The 20,933-nt window shown below is 39.4% G+C and overlaps 1 protein-coding gene across 7 annotated transcripts; it reads right to left on the reverse strand.

The window, feature by feature from the left end:
* Positions 1 to 1,570: 1,570 nt before the first annotated feature.
* On the reverse strand, positions 1,571 to 18,768 carry LOC110830093 (uncharacterized). 7 transcript variants are annotated; one of them, XM_087351677.1, is made up of 3 exons: positions 18,632 to 18,768; positions 9,457 to 10,421; positions 1,571 to 1,819 (listed from the first exon to the last, which is right to left on the reverse strand). In XM_087351677.1, the coding sequence occupies exons 2-3, from the start codon at positions 10,207 to 10,209 to the stop codon at positions 1,793 to 1,795; spliced, it is 780 nt and encodes a 259-aa protein (XP_087207803.1). In that variant the 5' UTR covers positions 10,210 to 10,421; positions 18,632 to 18,768; the 3' UTR covers positions 1,571 to 1,792. The 7 variants fall into 7 exon arrangements, with proteins under 7 accessions (XP_087207803.1, XP_087207801.1, XP_087207802.1 ...); XM_087351675.1 differs by having other exon boundaries at positions 9,457 to 10,463; positions 18,632 to 18,765; XM_087351676.1 differs by lacking the exon at positions 18,632 to 18,768 and adding an exon at positions 13,406 to 13,844.
* Positions 18,769 to 20,933: the final 2,165 nt, after the last annotated feature.

Genomic DNA, 20,933 nt, shown 5'->3' on the forward strand with positions numbered 1-20,933 from the left:
CGAACAGCGTTAACCAGTTGATAAACGTAATGGTGAAGTGTAGTGTTTTCTTTGCGGTATGGACTGAATTCTTAAATATTATTTAGACGAGTTACAGGTTGAAAGAGTTAATTTTCCTCCCTATCACTTCCATTATCGTCTGTAGACTGTACTTTTGTATAATACTCTCGGTCACCTCAAGTAAAGAAATTCAACAAGGATGCTTGCAGACTGTAAAGCCGGGGTGAAGACAAGACACGTACAAAGTCCATGGGCACGACCTTGGCCTTTCACAGAACTCTGATGAAGCCAATTTACACAAAGGGCCAGGCTCGTAACTGCACGCTGTATATACTGAATGCAATTTTCCGTGTGTATCGTGTCTTGGGAATAATTTGTACTCCCATTTAATACCACAAAGCCTAATTTGAACAAACATCAGAGGATATAGTCTTCGAAGCATGCAGCGCCCACATAAAGACTGCTATTAAATGCATACAGAATTTTAGCAGGGAATGTTTCTATAAACATCTAACCAAGAAGAATATTGGACAACATTAACATATATTTAGGAAGACAGGTTGTAGGTATTTTAATTTGGTGAAATTCTTTCAAAAATATTTATTTATATTTACTGGGGGCTATGCATTTCCAAACCAGATTCTTTAATAACGTTTACGAAAATTAAGCAGGCCTTCGCCGTTAAATGTTCTGAGTTACGAAGCTCCTACAGCAATTCCTGTTTATGGTTACCTTCCTGATAATGGAAGCAGTAAGCACCTCTTAAATGTCGGTAGATTTCCGCCAGACTACACGGAACCAACAACCCAGAAGACAATCACCTTCATACCGCAACGAGAACCTGAAATCTTACTTTTCCTGACCAGTATTCGAATGACAAAACGTCAGAATCTAAGAACTGGTGACTGACGACTCTAGTGACCGGGGTTGGTCAAACCTGTTTCTGTTCGCACAGTCATCAAGGTTTTTTTTTTTATTTCTGTAAGTCGCCATGGAACTTTGAAACGCTACCATGTAATCAACAGACATCGCCAGTGGCCAATACCTCCTACTGGTCTTCAGCGACGTGACAGATCCACAGCCCACTGAATCACTTTTTACTCCACGGGACGTCTCATTTTAACGTACTGCATAATTATTTTTGGCGTACACACAGATGTGACCAACAGATATAAATCCTCCAGCACACGTACTGCAAAATATTCCTACCGTTGTATCTAAGCCCTCTGTAATTATTACTACGCACGATGCTTCTTTGTTTTTGATGTTAATTTATTACATAAAAACCTACTGTTGAATATATACAGATACTACAAGGCAGAGTTTAAAATTCGTTTTTATATTTCTTTAAGGTACCACGCAGACATATAAAACAATTTCACATTAAAGATGTGTTTCTATTTTACGTCATAGAAAGACTGCAAGCTGTTTACCCTAGAGGCAGTTTTTCAGAAAATAATTACTCTTTTATTAATCGTAGGTCTAAAAATGGTATGGTTTATGAAGGAAATTTGCTTGTCAAATTCCCCTGATAAATTTATTTCAGACGCCAAATACAAAATTCAATTGAAATCCGTCAAACAGTTTCAGAGATAATATTTGTGAAATATGTTTTTATGTATTATACGTTATTTTATACATTGTATACAAAGATCACACACAAGTAAAGATAATTTTTCGTATTCTTTTATCTCCTTCGTGTTTAAATTAACTACTTTACAATTAAACTCTTCTTACGTATTGTATATATGCCAACCTTAGAAAAGTCAACGCCATTTTAAATGTTCTCCATTCAAATGTCGATATATCGTAGTTTTATCTACAATGGTCAAGTTTCCGTAACATGAAACAAACAAAAAATTATTACAGCACTAGTAATAAAAGTTATAACTATTTTAAAATAAAACAGTTCAATTAGATGTACGATCTGCAAACATTTTCAAATCATGTTTCTTAAGTATGCCATTATTATTCCTTCCTAAAACTTGTTTAAGTATTCTGATGCCAATTAAACATGTCAAGAGTTCAAGTGGGAGGAATTATAGAAAAAAACAACAAACTTATACTTGTTGGTCTGTCTCTAAAGACACTCGATTCTTATCTGTCTTTTCATTGGGCGCGGTCAGAACAAATAAAGACACATTTCCAATTCAGATATCATTTAAATAACCTTCAGTAAAAGAGATGAAATAATTTAAGAGCAACTTGCCTTCATTGCAAAGAGCACTGTGGTTTGTGATAACCTTGTACTGTACATTCAGTAAAGTTACGGCAAACAGAAGATGAATTACATTTATATATTGTTCGTCATGACTATAAAATTTCCCAAGGTAAAACCTCTGAAAAAAATTTCTATCAAGTTTATACTATAAGTGGCCAAACTAACAAATTAAAAGTTATATGAATAAAATATGGAAAGCTGGTCAAACTAATAATTTGAAAGATTGCAACTACGAAGAATCGTGCGTGAATCTGTACAACGTTTTAACAAGATTTCTTAAATATAAAGCTAAAGCTTCTCTACGTCTTGTCGTGTCTTGTAAACAATCTTAAATACACGAAATTCCAAAATCAAATAGATTACTGAATCTATAATAGAAATTATTTTTCAGGAAATGGGAACATGGCAAAGCTTAATAATGATTAACTAATATATTTATTTACCCTATTTTAATTTTGTAAACAAGTTATTATTTATTTAATAGCATGCATTTTTCAATTCAATTCAATTCAATTCAATTAATTTATTTACGTGTTTGCCAACAGCAAGAAGCCAATAACAGGCAAACACTGATAATATATACAATAATAGTGAAATAAAAATTAAAAATATTACACAAACGGATTAACTAAACTTATAAATATACAGTATTAAATATAACTGCCAAGTACAGGCAAACCCAAAATAGAAACAATATTAACACAGAGCAAAAAATGAAGGAATATAAATAAAAACAAATAATCCACGTAGGGAACACTAATATAATTGTAAAACTTTAAAAAATATAAAAAGACAGATAACCAAGCTAGATCATTTCCCTTGTTGAGAACGTTCGCTCAAGGGAGACAATGTTTGTGCTAAATACGTCCAAAGATTTACATACGTCATTTGCAGCGATGACGCACCTCGCTGAAGGACTATGCCTTAGTGCACTGCTCACACTAAAAGTAGAAAATTCTCTTATTTGCCTCGCCGGCACACGTAAACCAACAGCGTCCATAATGGAATGGCAATTTTTATGTACTTATATAACATTTGGATTTATGTGAAAATGATTCAAGTTTCATATACTGTTGGAAGATTTGTGGACATAAAAGGAGAATCGAAAAGGATTTGTAACTTAGATATTTAATACGGAATTAGTCCAGAGAGGGAGAAAAAACAACTCAAAATATCAGTTACCCGAAGTATACGAGCCCGGGATTAGACCCAGTGTTCTTCCAATTGAGAACAGAATTAGTCGAAAGAAGATCGAGGTTTATTATCGATCCTTCGATTGACACTCAGACTTTGTAACTCTTGGGTTCTGACTTCTAACGGTTCGCCAGAATTCCCAGTGAAAAATAATTGCACATGAAAAAGATTTATCTGAGTTATTTCTTTCCTTCGATCTTTGAATTAACCACCCTTCTCAGCCCTTCAGATGGAAAGCAGGCCAGCAAAGGATAAAGAAATTAACGCTTCGTCACGTACAATATCACATATTTTACATACTAGGTAAATCGTAAGATGTATCACATAAATTATATTATTTTTTAATTATGTTGATGTATTTCACTTAAGTGAATTAGGGATGCAATCCTATCTCATAGCTGTGCCCTATACGTGGATTTATGTCCATTTATCGAAAGAAAATACTGATAATACATCTTACATTTTTCACGTTTTTACTGACACAGAATTAATGGATTTAAAAATCCGGTACAAAAGATATATTTCGAAATAAATATCTTCTAGGTGAACTCCCATTTTCACTAATGCAAAATTTATATGGTGCAGTGGAATGCAGTACAAAAGTTAAAAATATAATAAGAAGACCTTCACAGTCCCTGTATATTTTATGTCCAGACTATTTGGTAGCAAGGCCTTCGGATAACGTTTTCCATGGATCGGCACCTTCTGACCTCACCGACGTTTCGGAGGTATATACTGCCTCCAGAGCCATGAAGACAGAGAGACGATGTTCTACCGAAACTCTGGTATTTACCTACAGGTCCATACAGTGTTACAACCAAATAAAATTCGTAGGACAATCACGTGGCATCGCATTTCACGTCAACAAAATTTATTTTTCATAGCAGCGCTGGTACAATCCGAACCCACGAAGAACTTAACAGATTTTCGGATATTAAAACACGTAAATAGATCGTGACGTGATGTTCTGAGGAACAGTTACATACAAAATAGAGGAAAATATATATTTTTGTTCTAAATTCCAAACTTTTACAATTTCAGCTGTAAAGTTTTTCTACCTGCTATCACTGGTACTGTATATATATATTCTGGCATATTGGTAAGTAAACTGGGTCACCATTTCCTCCACTTCGTTCAAACGCAGAAAAAGAAATGTGCAAACAGCGACGTATATAATGTACACTGATGTCATATATTGACTCTGGCACGATGTAGCGAACACAGTCACGAGATAGCAAATGTAAATGATATAAAATAAGAAAGACAGGTTTACAGCAAAGACGCCATTGCTTTATTTTAAGTAAAAGAAAAATAGTAGAAATCTATTTAAATATGAATTCGGAGTATTATGATTATCTGACAGGACAGAAACTTTCATGATTGTTTAAATGAGCCCAGGGGGTAATGATCAATGTGGAATAACACAGGGAGGCCCTTCTTTTCTGTCCAACTACGAGCAAAGGCATTGCTAGGACTTGGGTGGTATTAAACGTAAATGCCAGGTGGAAAGGAATTTAATTTCGCTGGTTTATTAGTTACACCTTTTCAAAGAAGAGTTTCATTTCAACAGCATCCCAGTGCATTCCGTCCCACCCCTCACCCTTCCAGAACCCGACACCCCCAACCCCATCCGTGTCACATTGTTTGTGCACACTCAACACGCTGTTTCTGCTGGATGTAATGGGAATTATTCCTTACCTCGGGATGTAATTAATTTATTCGTAGAGTTTGTCTCTCTTGTACAACTAAACATTTCTCTCTGCTGTGCACATATCATAGACAATTACAATAATACACACATATTTTGATCCTTGCGTTACGATGTTAATTACGCAATGTAGATGTACTATAATTAGCTGCTACTATCAAAGAATTAATATTAATTTATTATAAATAAGTTATTTTTCAATTCGGATTTATAATTACTTCAATGGAGTAAAGTCCTTCTCGAGAAATTAATGGTCACCCCCGCTAGTTAACAAATCGACAGCCATTTATGGAACCGGAAGATTCATTATCTTGTTCAGAATAACGCTGAGACGTTTTTAAGATCTCACAGCGGCGAATATGAAGATGGCGTAGTCTAGTAGAAGTTTAATGACATTTCAGTGGCGCTTAGTTGGCTTTCGGAAGAGATGAGAGTTGTATACAGCATTAGATAACGTGAATAGAACAGATCAATGAAGAGACCTAGGCGTGGAAAGAAAGATAATACTAAAGTGGATCTTAAAATAAATTGGGTTTGATTCTGTGGACCGGATCCATTTTGTGGCGGTTGGTGGGCTTTTGTGGACACGGTAATGAACATAACAGATGGAGAATTTCTTGGCTAGCCGATAGAGTATTAGCTACTCTTTAAGGGTTCAACAGAGTCGGTCCGATTTGATGTTCAATACGACATTATTTTATCACTAACGTAATAGACGGGCGTACAGTCTCATTTAAGTATTAATTAATTAATAATTTCAGAATAATATAAAAGTGCCCTAAAACATTATTCTAGTTTATTCACAATTACACATAACGACAGAATGGATATAAATGTTAAAGTTTATAATTGATTAATGTTCTTTTCCGTCTACGTAATGTTTTCCGAACAGCCTTTATAGACGTTAACAAATTGTTTTCTCTTTTTGATTTCCCATTTCGTACAAAGACATCTCTGTTACAACATAAATCTTCTGGAATTCACTGTGTATGTTTTATCAGAGGCGTGAGATGGGTACCGAGTCGCCTGTCATGCATAACCACCAGGGAAACGTGTTCGATTCCCGAGTCGGACACGGAGTTTCCCCAACCTCATTCATTATTCTAATCTCAGAGAATAATTAATTGTACTAACGATATCTTGTAACATGGCGTTTTAAAGCAAGGTACGCCGTGTCCATAGATCGATCTAATGCCCTCCTAGACAGCTTCCAGATAAAGAACGCAGACAAGCGAGAAAGTCACAATTTCATTTGCAGTTTTATTTGTAATCAGAATGATTAATTTTTTTATTATTATTACTTACATTATTCTAATGTTTCGGTCTTTCGCTACACTGCACTGTACAAAAGACTTGTGGTAAAATTTCAGAGTAGAGTGGTCAGTATATATACCACCTGCATTATAATTCAGTAACTGTTGATTTTACCACGGAGTTTGTTTAAGTTTTTTTTTAATATATTTTATGATAAAAAGTGATACTGTATCCAATCAGCATTAACAAACTGATCATGGTAATGGAGACAAGTAGTGTTTTCTTTGAGGTACAAACTTGGTTTTTTGAATGTTATTTACGTAAGTGTCGTACTTAAACAGCCAGACGGCCAATTACAGACACAGCAAAATTACTATTGCTATTTATAAATTTGCATTACGTAATTATGACATTAACAACATGAGATTTACATAATTAAAATTCTATGCAATATGAGGCCAAGTTTCGTGAGTTCTGTCAGGAACTTTTCGTTACCCCTTTCAAAATTTTTGCATATTAAGATTTGTTACAGAATGGTATAATAAGATTGCGATATTTATTAATATAAACACGATTCCTGTAACGTCTTCCATCAAAACCCTAAACATTAACATTGCATTCTTCCTGCACTTCGTTAAAATTCTCCGTATCTCCACAAATCTCTCGTAATCGTCTGTGATAAGAGATTATTACGCTCTGACCCTTCATTATGCTTATTCCTAATAGCCCACGTGGAAAGAATTAATGATCGGTAGTAATATTATAAAACCAATTCACACTCGTAGTATATTATACCACAGTCGTCATCAATTATTACTGTGACGTGATGTGACATTCAATTAATCAGAATCTTTATAAGAGTATAACAGACAGCTAATTTTCCAGCCATTCATTCCCTCAATGGCCCCTTTGTCAGTTCACCGTAAATAATTTATGAATTGCAAAGTTCTGACTTGTAATACCACGGACGAGAGAGAAACTTAAAGTTGGAGTGTTTTTCTTCCAGTAAAAAAAAATAAGTTTTTGGGTTAATGCTAATTACGACGTAAATACAAATACTATTTGGAACATCGTCATATTTCAGATTCTCACTGTGGCGAGATTTGTGACTTTATTTCTCGTGGATGTTCACCGACGTTTCGGAGGTTCTTACAGCCTCCATCAGGCAGTAACCACCTCTGAAACGTCGTCAGATAAATAAGTGGCAGAATTACGTACTAAAGGAATATTACAAGAGATAAGTTACTCCCGTCTATTAAGACAGAGTGGCCCAAGTCGTTTCTTCCCTCCGGCCAAGACATCTTTTCCCATTGGACCAAAGCGGAATAAACTCCTCCTGGCACTAATTTTGAAAAATCTCAGTCAGCTTTTCTTACCTTTAGCAATACTCATTAAAATGACAAATTATCGCAGTGAATGCTAAAATATAGTTAAATGCTCCTGAAATAGACATATTACTATTTAGTTATATATTATTTTAAATTTAAACCTACAACAGCTTGTATCTTACACCATTTTTACGTTTTACGATGAAGTGTTCAGAAGAAATAAGACTCGCGATTTCCTTGAAATCATTCGGATTAAATCAAATCAACTTGTAGTAACTAGTAACAAATTAAAAAATAATTCCGAGGGTCTGTTGCGAAATTGTCTCGGGGCAGATGTGAACCGTGGACAGCAAGTTGGACCAGACTGCTACAAAATCAAAATAACTGAAATATTACCACGCAATCACTGGAGGTTTACACTGATGTGCTTTACAGTGTCATTAACACGACTAGTAAAAAGGATAACCAAGTCGAAGGGCTTTCGCAGAACAAGTTCATGGTCCAGTCGTAAGCACAGCGTGGGAAATTCTCTCCGTGGTATAATTGAAATTACATGGTGGCAAGAAAACAGGTTTGTCGCTGTAGATCAACTACAGTACCAGCTGCTTTACCTCACCGTTCGATGTCAATTAATACAATTTATGATAGTGTTTAAAAACCACGAGGAATGCAATGTCTTTATCATTACAAGGTTCAGGTGTAACTACTCGATCGGCTAACGCTGTATATTTGCAATTTATACCCTCCCCTCCCCTCCCCCCTCCCCCCTCCCCCAAACCTCCACACATGCGCACATAAACTCCAGTGGTTTATTGACATTCAATCATGGCGCTTTGCCTACCGCGGCAATTAGTTTTATGCGTGTGCTGATTTTAATTTGTTTATATGCTACAGGCAAAGTATCAAATCTGGTATTATATCAAATGCCTTGGAACATTATAAAATGCCAAATGACGTAAAGCAAGGACGTTTTTATTGATTCGTGCTTTTCCTAGGCGCACTACACAATGCCGCACGAGGCCGACCGTGCGTTTAATACAGGCTTAACAACTTAACCAACCTATAATTTTTTTTCTGTTTAATACATGCCAATTTTAAATATGGTTCGTCCTATTAACACTTGCCTTAACATCTGTTGGCGTTCCATAGGATCCATTCCAAAATCGATAAACATCGTACAAAAATGCCTAAGAATTTGTTACAACATTTAAATTACTTCACTCTGCAGGCGTGTGGCATTGTTATGTGGGCCTGTTGTTAGTGAAAACACTGGCGTTCAATTCCATCACATGTTAACGTAGTGTAACAAATTAGGTACTATAATGCATATCGTAACAATTCCAGGTTGTTCGTCAGTATCTCATCCTTATCGGCGCTTAGTGGGGGTGCGAAATCGCCTAAAAAGTAGACCATTTATGCTCTCACGTAAGTGGTGCTTAAAATTGCCCCCCCATGAAATTAAAAACTGAAATGTCTTGATACTTTTTTCGAAAACCTGTCCAATATCATACGTCAAAATAGGGCTATCCATTCTTCATTTGTTCCGTGTACACGTACTGATGGACTGACAAACGGAAACACACGGAAACCAAATGAAGAAACTGCTTTCAGTAAAGTCTAACGCTGACTACCAAAGAATTACAATGATACGTGATGCCAGTTTAAAAAGTACAGATCTACCCAATCAAAACACTCTTTAAGTTAGACACGTACACGCTACTATCTTAACTACTGTAATGATAAGTACTCACCTTTTGCTGATTGTCCTCTTTTGGAGGTGCCGAAGGTGGAAGAACGAAGCTGGCGTTGTTTATCCTCGTCGGCAGTTGTTCAAGATGGCGCCGCACATGTTGGTGTTGTTGTTGTTCACCAATATCCACGTCTGTCTCATTCTCGGGTGGCGGTGGCGTGGTTGGCGGGGGGATCGATATCAAAATCGACGCCAATGTTGTCCTTGGTGGTACATTATGAACAACCAGAGCTTCCTCGTCTCTAGCCATTTCATCATCTCGACTGCTTCCCGTTGTTGCCAACGAGCTACGTCTGTCCTCCTCTACTACATCAAGGTCATCTAAAGCGTCAAGTAAATTGTTAAGGCTTGCAGCGTCTTCTGAGTCCAAGAACGTTGCTGGAGGGGAGGGTGTGGATGGGGAACATCGACGCCGACGTCGTGATGATGCAGTTCCAGCTGATGACGTGATCCGGGGATGTTTTATATTGGGACAGGGTGGATTTCGGTTCACTGTTTCTTCGCTGCTGGACGTTGCCGCTTCACGTGACAGGTTTCCAGCACGAGGTTGACCACTGGTAGCTTCAGCATCAGCAAACGGAATGCTTTCTGTTGACGCTCGTGGTCTGTAGGGACGATTATCGTGGTGATGTTGGTACTGCTGACAGGTAGGAGGTTGGCGATTGCCACGGTTTGGATATCGGAGTGAAACTGTCGTGTGGACTGAATCGTCCACTTCTTCAGGTTGCGGAAGTTGGTAGTAGTAATAACTCATTATTATTCACTGTTCCGGCCCACACATAAAGAGAATGATATTTGTACAAACAACACTTATACGCCTCGCCATAGAAAATCTGGTTCACTGAATATCACTGCGTAGTTAATCTTATTACTTGCGATAATAATTATTTTATTTTTTCATGTTGCAGCAGAATTAATTGTAGGATGCACTTTATTTTTTACGAACTATCTGCGCTGAACTTGGACCTGGAAAAATTAATTAATCCTTGCCACTTCAAGAACACATCACTGAAAATAAACAAAGGTCACGTCATTCGAACATAAATCGTGTAACTATACAGCAATCGAAATAAATGTTTACAAAATAAAATATGCAGCTGTTGCCTCATTCAGAATGCAGTCTGGCCAATAGCATGAAAATACTGCCCTATTAACATAACCGCACATGCAGCAACCATCTGTGATAAACCACTCAGGCACATGAAAAGTTGGCTGCGTCCCATATCGGCAATGCAATGGAATAAAAACACTTTGCACGTATATAGTCTGTTTACTACTGTACTATAATTTTATTAGTAAAATGATGACAGAACTTTACACTCAATAAATATAGAACTGGAACACGTTCATCCGAAACACTATGCACTTATAATTCGGCTATATTTATTTTTCGTGCACGAGACGTTCAATTTTTATTAAAGTTGCCGTCAACACATTGTAGCGCTGAAAGCATTCATGCAGCGACACAATACGGCGAATTTAAACATCACAAACTCACACACCCGCGCGTATTAATAACTAGAAAATGGAAAACACATAATAAACTGATTATTAGTTTTAAATCCGTATTCGAATTACAATTTATTCTACATACCAAAAGTAACATTGGATATCATAACTCAACACTACCACGCTCTCCACGGCAAAAGCTCGGACTAACTAACGAGCAAGGCTGGACGAAGTCAAATACGTATTCACCTGCATACGTAGCATCAGTAGTGAGGAGTAGAAAAAAAAAGAAAACATTGCTTGGTGGGTAGTTGGTCAGACTGAAGTCAGGGAATGAGAGGGGGGGAAGTGCGGTGAGACGTGAGCATCTTATACCTGTATAACCACGTGACTAGACCTAGCTCCCTCTATATCACTCCGACTGTCTAAACAGTAATAAAACAAAACATTATAGTCAGCTAGCGTGTAATCCAGTATAAAGTCTGTAAACAAAAGGAAATGCTCCCATTGTGCGGTACTGCTTTGCACTTTGTGTTTTTAATCTCAGCGTCATGTGTGTTAAATGCGAAAGAATTTTGTTTAGATTTTCCCATGATGTAAGTCTGAAAAATGTCGTACATTTTAAGTTCTTTCAAAACTTGAAGAAAAAAAAATTGTTGCTGCTTTATAAAGGTGTCTGTAATTTGTTGTGTGTTTCGTTATATGTCATTCCTTTGAACTTTTGAATGAAGTAAAACCAAATTTATCTTATAAAAAATTCTTCACGATCCCAAACACTAACCCAGTAGCAAAGCAATAGTCTCTGTGTATTCCCTTAGCTGTCAAATTCCCTGTCAGAATCGCTTACAAGAAATCGTCTAAAATAAGTTACAGTGTTAGTGGAGTTTATAATAGTGGTAATACATCTCATTTCTATTTATCGGGGAATCAGTTTGGATCTGGGATTTTAAAACGTCTATTCTGAAACATTGTCTTTTATTGGGAGTACCCTAAAATTGACCACTACCATTTATTTATAAATTCCACCACTTTATGTAAAATGAGCAATGTTCTTAAACGCTTTATCGTATCTCCATGGATAAAACATTTCAAAATGTTACGTTTCTTAAGTCAGACTCTGCTGATGTCTTAAAATATGTGTTCTTCCTTAGTAAATGATCCCAAGACGCGATTATATTGAGTTATTTTTCACAAGTTGGTAAGATAAAATATAGCATGACGTCACAGGCCAGAAAAAAGAAATATACCAAAATTTATCTTGTCTAGAATGATTATGTGGTACCGTCTTGCGTGCAATAGGCCTACGCCCCATTTTGTGTGACTCATATAGAAGATAAAAATGGAGGGGTTTGCTTTTGTATGGACAGGTTACATCAGATGAAAGTGTTACCACTACAGCTCCCCTAAAACATGTGATTTGGTATAACAGATAGGCACAGAACGGAGAATATAACGAAGCGTACATAAACTTCTTAAGTTATTCACTTTAAACACGGTTTTATATATCCACGCTACAGGTTTGCACGCTACGTCTGGATTGTACTTTCGTGTTCAAGCTTAATAAACCATCACTGGTTTAAAAAATACGTGGTATCTGAAAAATTATGCGGAAAAACTTCCCGTAGATTGAATGTCGATTTACATGTTAGTTTAAATCTCACATTTATGGCAGTTTAGGTTTTTGTAAATCTAAATTTTAATCAACTACGAATATTTCGACACAAAATATGGGAGGAAATTTTTAGCTCTATGATTCGATGTAGTTTATGAGCCGATTTCAGCGAACACGTGTTGTTTGAGCCACGATATAAATGTTCTTCTGTAATATTTTCATTCCGAGCTACACAAAGCATCTTTAAGTGTTTATTTCCCAAGACAAAGAACCTGCCTCATCGGGTTTCAAACTCTGAACACTTTCTCTGAAATTTGGCCTTTCTAAAGTCTCTTTCTGCTTTAAGGGAATAAGCAAACCAAGTTTCGTATAAATCAGTACAACCGTAAGGGAACTGATAAGAACATGTAGAATGCATGTAATGTCTCTGCATATGGTGATACGGACTGCACATTTTCATTTTTTTAAAATTAACCAATTTTAAGTTAAACAAATTTCTACTAGATATAATGTAAACATGCTAATTTATTATCAATTATGAGGTAAATATTAATACATGCAGTCAGCCCATTCGGTACTCGAGCAGATTTATATTAAAATGGTACTTGTTTCAATTCGATTGATTTTCCTGGAATTGTTTTGGTTGTTCAGTGACCAAACCCTTCGGTCTGATCGACGATTACTTGAACATACTCCAATTATGCCTATGAATTTTGTTCAGTGATCACGATATGTTGTTATTTTAACAACTCGTCCCGAAAATGCTAATTTTAATCAGGTTACTTTCTTAAGTTTGTCTGAGTGTTTCAGTCATAACCTTATAACTCAGTTCACGCCTTCACACTTCATTAATTTACAATATATTTTCATATTATCCTCAAATATATACCTATGTATTTCAAGTAGCCTTTTCCTATAATTTTTCCAACTAAAATTTAGTACGTAGTTCTTGTCTCTCCCATGCGTGTTACATGCTCCACCAATCTTATTCTCCGTGATTAATCGTCCTTCAATGTTCCTTGACGTACTCATCACCTGCAACCTTATATTTATAATAATTTTTAAATATTGTGACGTGTTGCCTTGAGAGCAGCATAACAATGTCAATAAACAGTTTAGTTGTCTGTTTATTGACATTGTCGCGTCTGGCATTGTTGTAACCGTTTATAGACATTGTTGTATTTGGCATTGTTGTATTTGTTTATAGCCATTGTTGCGTTAGACATTATTGTGTCTGGCATTGTTGTGTCTGTTTAATGACATTGTTGTATTCATTTATAATTGTTGCGTTTAGCATTGTTGCATAGACATTGTTGTATTTGTATAAAAGCCGATTAGTACACCGTTCCTGATTGACAGGCCACTTCTCCTATTGATAAGCGGGCCTAGCACACCTAATCGTTGCGCTGCCTTCTTTCCCACTTGGTTGACGTGCGCCGACCAAGTAAGCCCGGCGTCAAGGGTGACCCCCAGATACTGTGCTGTTTTGACCCATTGGATCGGCTGTCCGAGGAACTGCACTGCTCGGGGCTGTTGGATGTGTCTTCTCGCGGAAATGAAGAGAACCGCGGTGCTCTTCGAGACGTTGATAGCAATCCTCCAGGCCCTGAGCCAGAGCTCAAGTCTACTGAGGTAGGTCTCCAGATACCTGACGAGAAGCGTTGGGCTACGGGACGTGACTACTAGAGCCGTGTCGTCCGCGTATTGTGCTAACTCGACGTGGCGGGACGGTGTGGGTATGTCGTTGACATACAGACTGAAGAGCACAGGGGAGAGAATTCCGCCCTGCACAACTCCAGCCCGCATGGTACGACGTGTGGACGTGGCCGACTGGAAGGATGTCTGGAATGTCCGGTCAGCGAGGTAGGAAGAGATGGTTTTTACCAAGTACGACGGGAAGTTGAGGACGGTCAGTTTGTATAGGAGGCCTTGGACCCAGACTGTGTCGAAGGCTTTGGCCACGTCCAGGAAAACCGCGCCGGTTAGCCGCTTCTCATCAAGGTTTCTGTTGACCCTTTCGACGAGGCGAGCCAGCTGTAACGATGTGCTGTGTCTGGGTCGAAACCCAAACTGCTCGTCGCGCAGCAGCCCGCGTTCACTGACCTCGTGTAGGACCCTCGTTAGTAGGATTTTCTCGCAGAGTTTGCCGACCGTGTCGAGAAGACTGATGGGTCTATAGGAAGAAGGTAGCGTGGGGTCCTTCCCCGGCTTCAGTATGGACACCACTCGAGCGTGTTTCCATGCCGAGGGGAAGTGTTGCCTGCGAAGGACCGCGTTGAACACTTTCGTGAGAAAGGTTACCGCGCGTCGTGGAAGATGTTTCAGGACCCTGTTCGGTATACCGTTGGGGCCCGAACAGGGTCCTGAAACATCTTCCACGACGCGCGGTAACCTTTCTCACGAAAGTGTTCAACGCGGTCCTTCGCAGGTAACACTTCCCCTCGGCATGGAAACACGCTCGAGTGGTGTCCATACTGAAGCCGGGGAAGGACCCCACGCTACCTTCTTCCTATAGACCCATCAGTCTTCTCGACACGGTCGGCAAACTCTGCGAGAAAATCCTACTAACGAGGGTCCTACACGAGGTCAGTGAACGCGGGCTGCTGCGCGACGAGCAGTTTGGGTTTCGACCCAGACACAGCACATCGTTACAGCTGGCTCGCCTCGTCGAAAGGGTCAACAGAAACCTTGATGAGAAGCGGCTAACCGGCGCGGTTTTCCTGGACGTGGCCAAAGCCTTCGACACAGTCTGGGTCCAAGGCCTCCTATACAAACTGACCGTCCTCAACTTCCCGTCGTACTTGGTAAAAACCATCTCTTCCTACCTCGCTGACCGGACATTCCAGACATCCTTCCAGTCGGCCACGTCCACACGTCGTACCATGCGGGCTGGAGTTGTGCAGGGCGGAATTCTCTCCCCTGTGCTCTTCAGTCTGTATGTCAACGACATACCCACACCGTCCCGCCACGTCGAGTTAGCACAATACGCGGACGACACGGCTCTAGTAGTCACGTCCCGTAGCCCAACGCTTCTCGTCAGGTATCTGGAGACCTACCTCAGTAGACTTGAGCTCTGGCTCAGGGCCTGGAGGATTGCTATCAACGTCTCGAAGAGCACCGCGGTTCTCTTCATTTCCGCGAGAAGACACATCCAACAGCCCCGAGCAGTGCAGTTCCTCGGACAGCCGATCCAATGGGTCAAAACAGCGCAGTATCTGGGGGTCACCCTTGACGCCGGGCTTACTTGGTCGGCGCACGTCAACCAAGTGGGAAAGAAGGCAGCGCAACGATTAGGTGTGCTAGGCCCGCTTATCAATAGGAGAAGTGGCCTGTCAATCAGGAACGGTGTACTACTCTATAAGCAGCTCATCCGTCCCATAATGGATTACGCATGCCCGATCTGGAGGTCAGCTGCCCACAGCCACGTCCAGAAGCTGCAAGTTCTGCAATCCAAGTGTCTTCGAATTGTTACTAACGCGCCCTGGTACGTTAGTAACAGGCAAATACATGAGGATCTGGGGGTCCCTTTCTTTGCCGACCACATCAGAGCACTAACTGAGAGGTTTGACTCGAGGTTAGCTGGTGTGGGGAACCCCTTAGTTCGGCAACTCGGAAGACACTCGTGCCGAATGAGGGCTGCCAGAGTTCACCCAAGGGCAACCGAGGGCGACTGATGTTCAGCAGGCCAGCCGAAGCCATCCCCAAAAGACGGCCAAGTCAGCACAACGAGTGGTTAGACTACTCGGCTACCCTGACTGAGGTTTTCCGTGCTTTCCTCAGTTGTAAGGCGAATGCCAGGGTATAACTTAATAGGGGCACGGCCCGCCACCCTTCCCCCCGATCATGGAGGCCATCAGCTGAAGTGATCTTCCCCCCATGCCGCAGAGGCCTTCAGCCGAAACGGCCCCTCCCTCTCTGGGTTCATACCCCAGAGACCCAACCAACCAAATTCCTTCGACAACTTGCCTGACAGGATAACCTCCCATCAGCAGCAACAAATCCCAGTTTGAATGGTCGAGGCTCCCGCCACGACGAAACCCCGTTAGCGTTAGCAAAATTTCCGTTCTTATATTACGACCGTTTACCATTTCCAGCAATGCGTCTTGTGCGCAGGAATGGTTTCACCTAGGTAGGGACGATGCTTGCGCTTGCGCAGACCTCTGCCCTCAGTTAGCTTCTTTGGTTGGTTGGTTGGCTTTGAGAGTAGAGTAAGAAGGGAGAGTGTTGTAGAGTAGAGTGATTGTGAGGAGAGTGTGAGTCAGGATGTAGAGTTAGTTGCAAGTGACATGCTGTTGCGGACATTGGTGGAGTCGAGTGAGTGGAGTCAACGAGAGGTCTGGTGTGGCGCCGAGTAAGGACGGGTCGGCTACGTGAGCGAGCACCGGGTACGTGGACCGGGGCGGCTGAGGAGCCAGCGTGTGTCCAGTGGGGTGCTACGGGCCGACGCCGAGTAAGGACGGGTCGGCTACGTGAGCGAGCACCGGGTACGTGGACCGGGGCGGCTGAGGAGCCAGCGAGAGTCCAGTGGGGTGCTACGGGCCGACGACGTGTAAGAGAAGAGTGTGAAGAGCGGAGCTCGGGGACCAGATAGACTCGATGGACAGTGCGAGAGAATGTGTGTGTTGATGTTGCGAAGAGAGACTTGAGTGTGTTGTTGTAGAGAGTTGACTGTATGTGCAGACCACTGTAAGTGATTTAATTTGACGTGAATAAATCAGGGTTGACAATCCAAGGTCGCAACGCCGACCCACGTTACAATATATTGGTTTCTATTCTGCAAATGTTGCAGTCGTAACGCGTTCTGACAAATTGGTCTTAAATGAATCCGCTGTAAGACCCCTCAGACAACCAAAAGGCCCATCTTGTTGTAAGGGAGACAATGACTCCCACATATTGCGTAATTCCGGACACAAGGATAATTTAATAGAAACTCTAAAGAAAGCGTCAAATGACATGTCACTGTTGAAACATTATTTTGAAAAGAACAACTTTACAGTTAACAACAGGTACCATGCGGTATATATTTAAAATGTACAAAAATTTAAATTATTTGAAGCGAGAAATATCTAAGATTTAACGTCAAATTAAGGCTGGACACAAGATACGAGTAATTACAACTTAAAATGGCTGTCTTTCTGCAATGTTGCGCCGTGTAACCTGTTAAATACTGACCGGTGTTTCGTAAGAAATTACTGACTCTATCATCAGGGCGATAAATAATCGCGATAATATTTTAGTGACGATTTATTCTACTGAAATTTCAAGAACAGTATCCGTGACTTATACTTTTAAATCGTCATCTGGTATTTACAGACGTATTACCAGTCCGGATTCTTATTGTAAAATGCAAAGTATAATCGCTCTTTTCGTTGGAGATAATGCAAATTAGCTCTTTAAACGAAGGAAATAAACATTATCATAATGGCCAATTACAGAACACTTTTTTTTGTAAATTTTCAACGCTGCCCTGCGTTAGCTCTTAAATATTCATCAGGCGACCTCTATCCACAGCGCAGCTACGGAACTTAATAGGCCACGTGGCTATAATATAAACCTGTTTTCAACTTACTACTACAGTAAACCTACTATATGGAGTCTGAAATTAAATAACATCACAAGACGAAGGGTTTTTGTCACACAATCTGCAGATCGTTATGTAATGCAGGCTGATAATTTGTTGTATTGTATTAAATTACTGCATTAGTCACTGCATTAGAAAAACTTAGTACAGTTAAACAGTTCCTGAAGTTTATCACACCAAAAGCCTTTCAATAATATATCTACTTACGCGAGATGATCAAGATATTTCTTTACATCATGCAAAGAAATGATATTAAATTATTTTATGATCCTATTGTAATTTTCGATTCTACCTAACAATTTTGTTTATCTGTCATACTGGTATTACAAATTTTATCACGAGTTTAGATAAAAAAAACAATGGTATAACGTCCATACTAAATTTCATCCAAATCCATGCAACGATTAAGTTTAATCATGCTAACAAATAGATATGACGAGTCCTGTACACTTATATATCTTGCAAATAAAGCATAATGTATGAATTTATGCTTCTAACACAAAACATATTTTTCCGGATTACTAACACACTTACAAACCATTTGAACAAACGAAAGAACAGATTAAAGCAGAGAACTGACACTGTCAAAAATCACTGTGATATATCAAAAAAATCGACTAAACGGTGCGCAGTTAAACAGCGGCTTGCTGGTCGCAGACTATCACGGAGGAAATCCATGGCGGACTGAACATAAGAGTCCGTTGATTAGATGCTGCTAGCTACAGCTGCTGTATGAAGCATCGAATGTAGCAAGAAGTCAAGGTCCCCCGCTGGAAACCCAGTTCACAGCAAATGCATCGTAAAGAACTTACAGTTTGTGTGGTAAAAAGCATGAATTGCTTTCAGTGCCCTCTTACAGATGAGACGTGCTCACAATGTGTTCGAGTATAGACTCCATGGGAAAACGCAGAGACTGGTTTTAACACTGTTGATGGTGTTGGAAGTAGCACGTAGGAAGATGAACACTGTATTTCCTTTGTGCTAGACGCATCCTGTGTGTTGCGGGGCACAAGAATTTCCATTTGAAGTTATGGCGTTGGTCTATTTAGTCGTAGAGTGATTCGAGCTACATAAATCTAGCTTTCATATGCATATAAATATTTTATTTATAAAACAATTGAGACAATAGTTCTTTTTTTTCAGATTGTGATATTCTGAGTTGTGTCTAGGTGGTTATTAACGTTTCAGAACCCCCATCGTCAGGGTAGAAATGGATGTAGCACATTCACCGTAATTTTGCTAACGACCGACAAGAAACCAGGATGCCACATTCAGAACGCTCTCTACCGTGAAAACTTCAAACTTCGTAATTCAAACATTTTTATGTAAATTATTCAACGAGTCAGGTTACATGTCCCACTTTTTATGTTTACATTTAATCTCAGTCGAATGACAAATTAATAACCAACTGCTCAAAAATATGTATCCTATTGTCTTATTATACAAATTAATTTATATTTCTGAGATCTGGATTTTGAAGTTAAGGGGAAGAACACAGGGGGTTTGGAAACAGGTGACTGAGAAGAATATTTGGACCCGGAGGAGATGAAATGACAGAAAAATTCAAACATTTCTATTCCTCACCAAATATTATTAGGATTATCAGATCAAAGATGATAAGCCAGGAGAGAACAGAAAAGCAAACAGCAACTTCGGTTTGAAAATCTGAAGCCTACATGGCAGGATAATATTAAAATGGATCAAGGAAATTGTGAGTATCAGCTTCTCTGAGAGGGCTCTGTTACATGGTGTTAGAATCCTGGCTGAGGTTTATCGTAGTTTTTCTCAGTCCCTCCGAAGATTACACATGGCGGAATAGTGCCTCATAATTCACTACAACTCAATATTCAGCTTTACCATTCGACCAAAGTCTCTAATTCGACGTAAAAGAAGCTCGGTAATTTTTTTCAACTGAGCAAAATAACTAAATAAATAACGCGCTGTGTTTTCGTGTTGTGAACTGGCTTTACTGCTCCCAGCTGGAGCAGTCTCTATGTTCGTCCTTTTTTCTATTTGTAACGCAATGTAAAATGACTGCAGGAGACGAAACCAGCAGTTGGCCGACACACTGCTAACAAAATGACGGGAAGCTTCGCGAAAATAAGGCTTAATTGCAATATTGAAGCAGAGAAATGTAACGAATATAATGACAAAGAAACAAATATTTTATAATACTGTCTACTACTCTCCGTTCCATAACCTGATAATCGCAAACACCACACCGAAATTCAAAATCGCAATGTAACGGACACAAATTAATTGTCTCATGTATTCTGTAAGAAATAATTCCAATAAAAAAATCATTTAAAACACATAACTTAGAAATCTGATATTGAAGACTATACGAAAACATATTTAAAAAAAATACATATGTCCATAATTCCACATCTAAAACAACAGATTGAGTGTTATTTGATTCGATCTGAAAGTATACACGTCACAGAAATATGTTATTAATCTAATTATTTATTTATTTATTACCGAGTACATTGGACAAGAGCCACGGTGGTCTAGCGGTTAGAACGCTGGCCTTGTAATCCTGGGGGTCTCGGTTTCGATTCCCGGCGTTGCCCGAATTTATAACTTGTGTTGGGCATGGCCGTGGTCTAGGCAACACGGAGTTTTCCTCCGTGGCATCCCAACAATTACTCCATTCACACACAGAAGAAGGCAATGGCAAACCACTTCTGGATCATCTGCCAAGAACGTATATGAACAGGTCCCAGTCCGAGAAAAGGATGGAAGGATCCTGTTCATATGGACCTGTCGTCAGACAGAACACTAAATAATAAAATAATAAACGTTTGACAATGTGTAAGCCTCCAATACTCGTATT

This window comes from Zootermopsis nevadensis, unplaced genomic scaffold, assembly GCF_977971745.1.
Source record: "Zootermopsis nevadensis isolate Lab colony 2312 unplaced genomic scaffold, Znev_1.0 Znev_ptg000020l, whole genome shotgun sequence".
Taxonomy (NCBI): Eukaryota; Metazoa; Arthropoda; class Insecta; order Blattodea; family Termopsidae; genus Zootermopsis; species Zootermopsis nevadensis.

Excerpts from the sequence above, each read along its gene's own strand:
- LOC110830093 (XM_087351677.1), bottom strand. The coding sequence starts at position 10,209 with ATGAGTTATTACTACTACCAACTTCCGCAACCTGAAGAAGTGGACGAT. Across the intron at positions 1,820-9,456 it reads AAGAGGACAATCAGCAAAAG|ATAAAACTACGATATATCGA; the intron begins GTGAGTACTTAT and ends TGACCATTGTAG.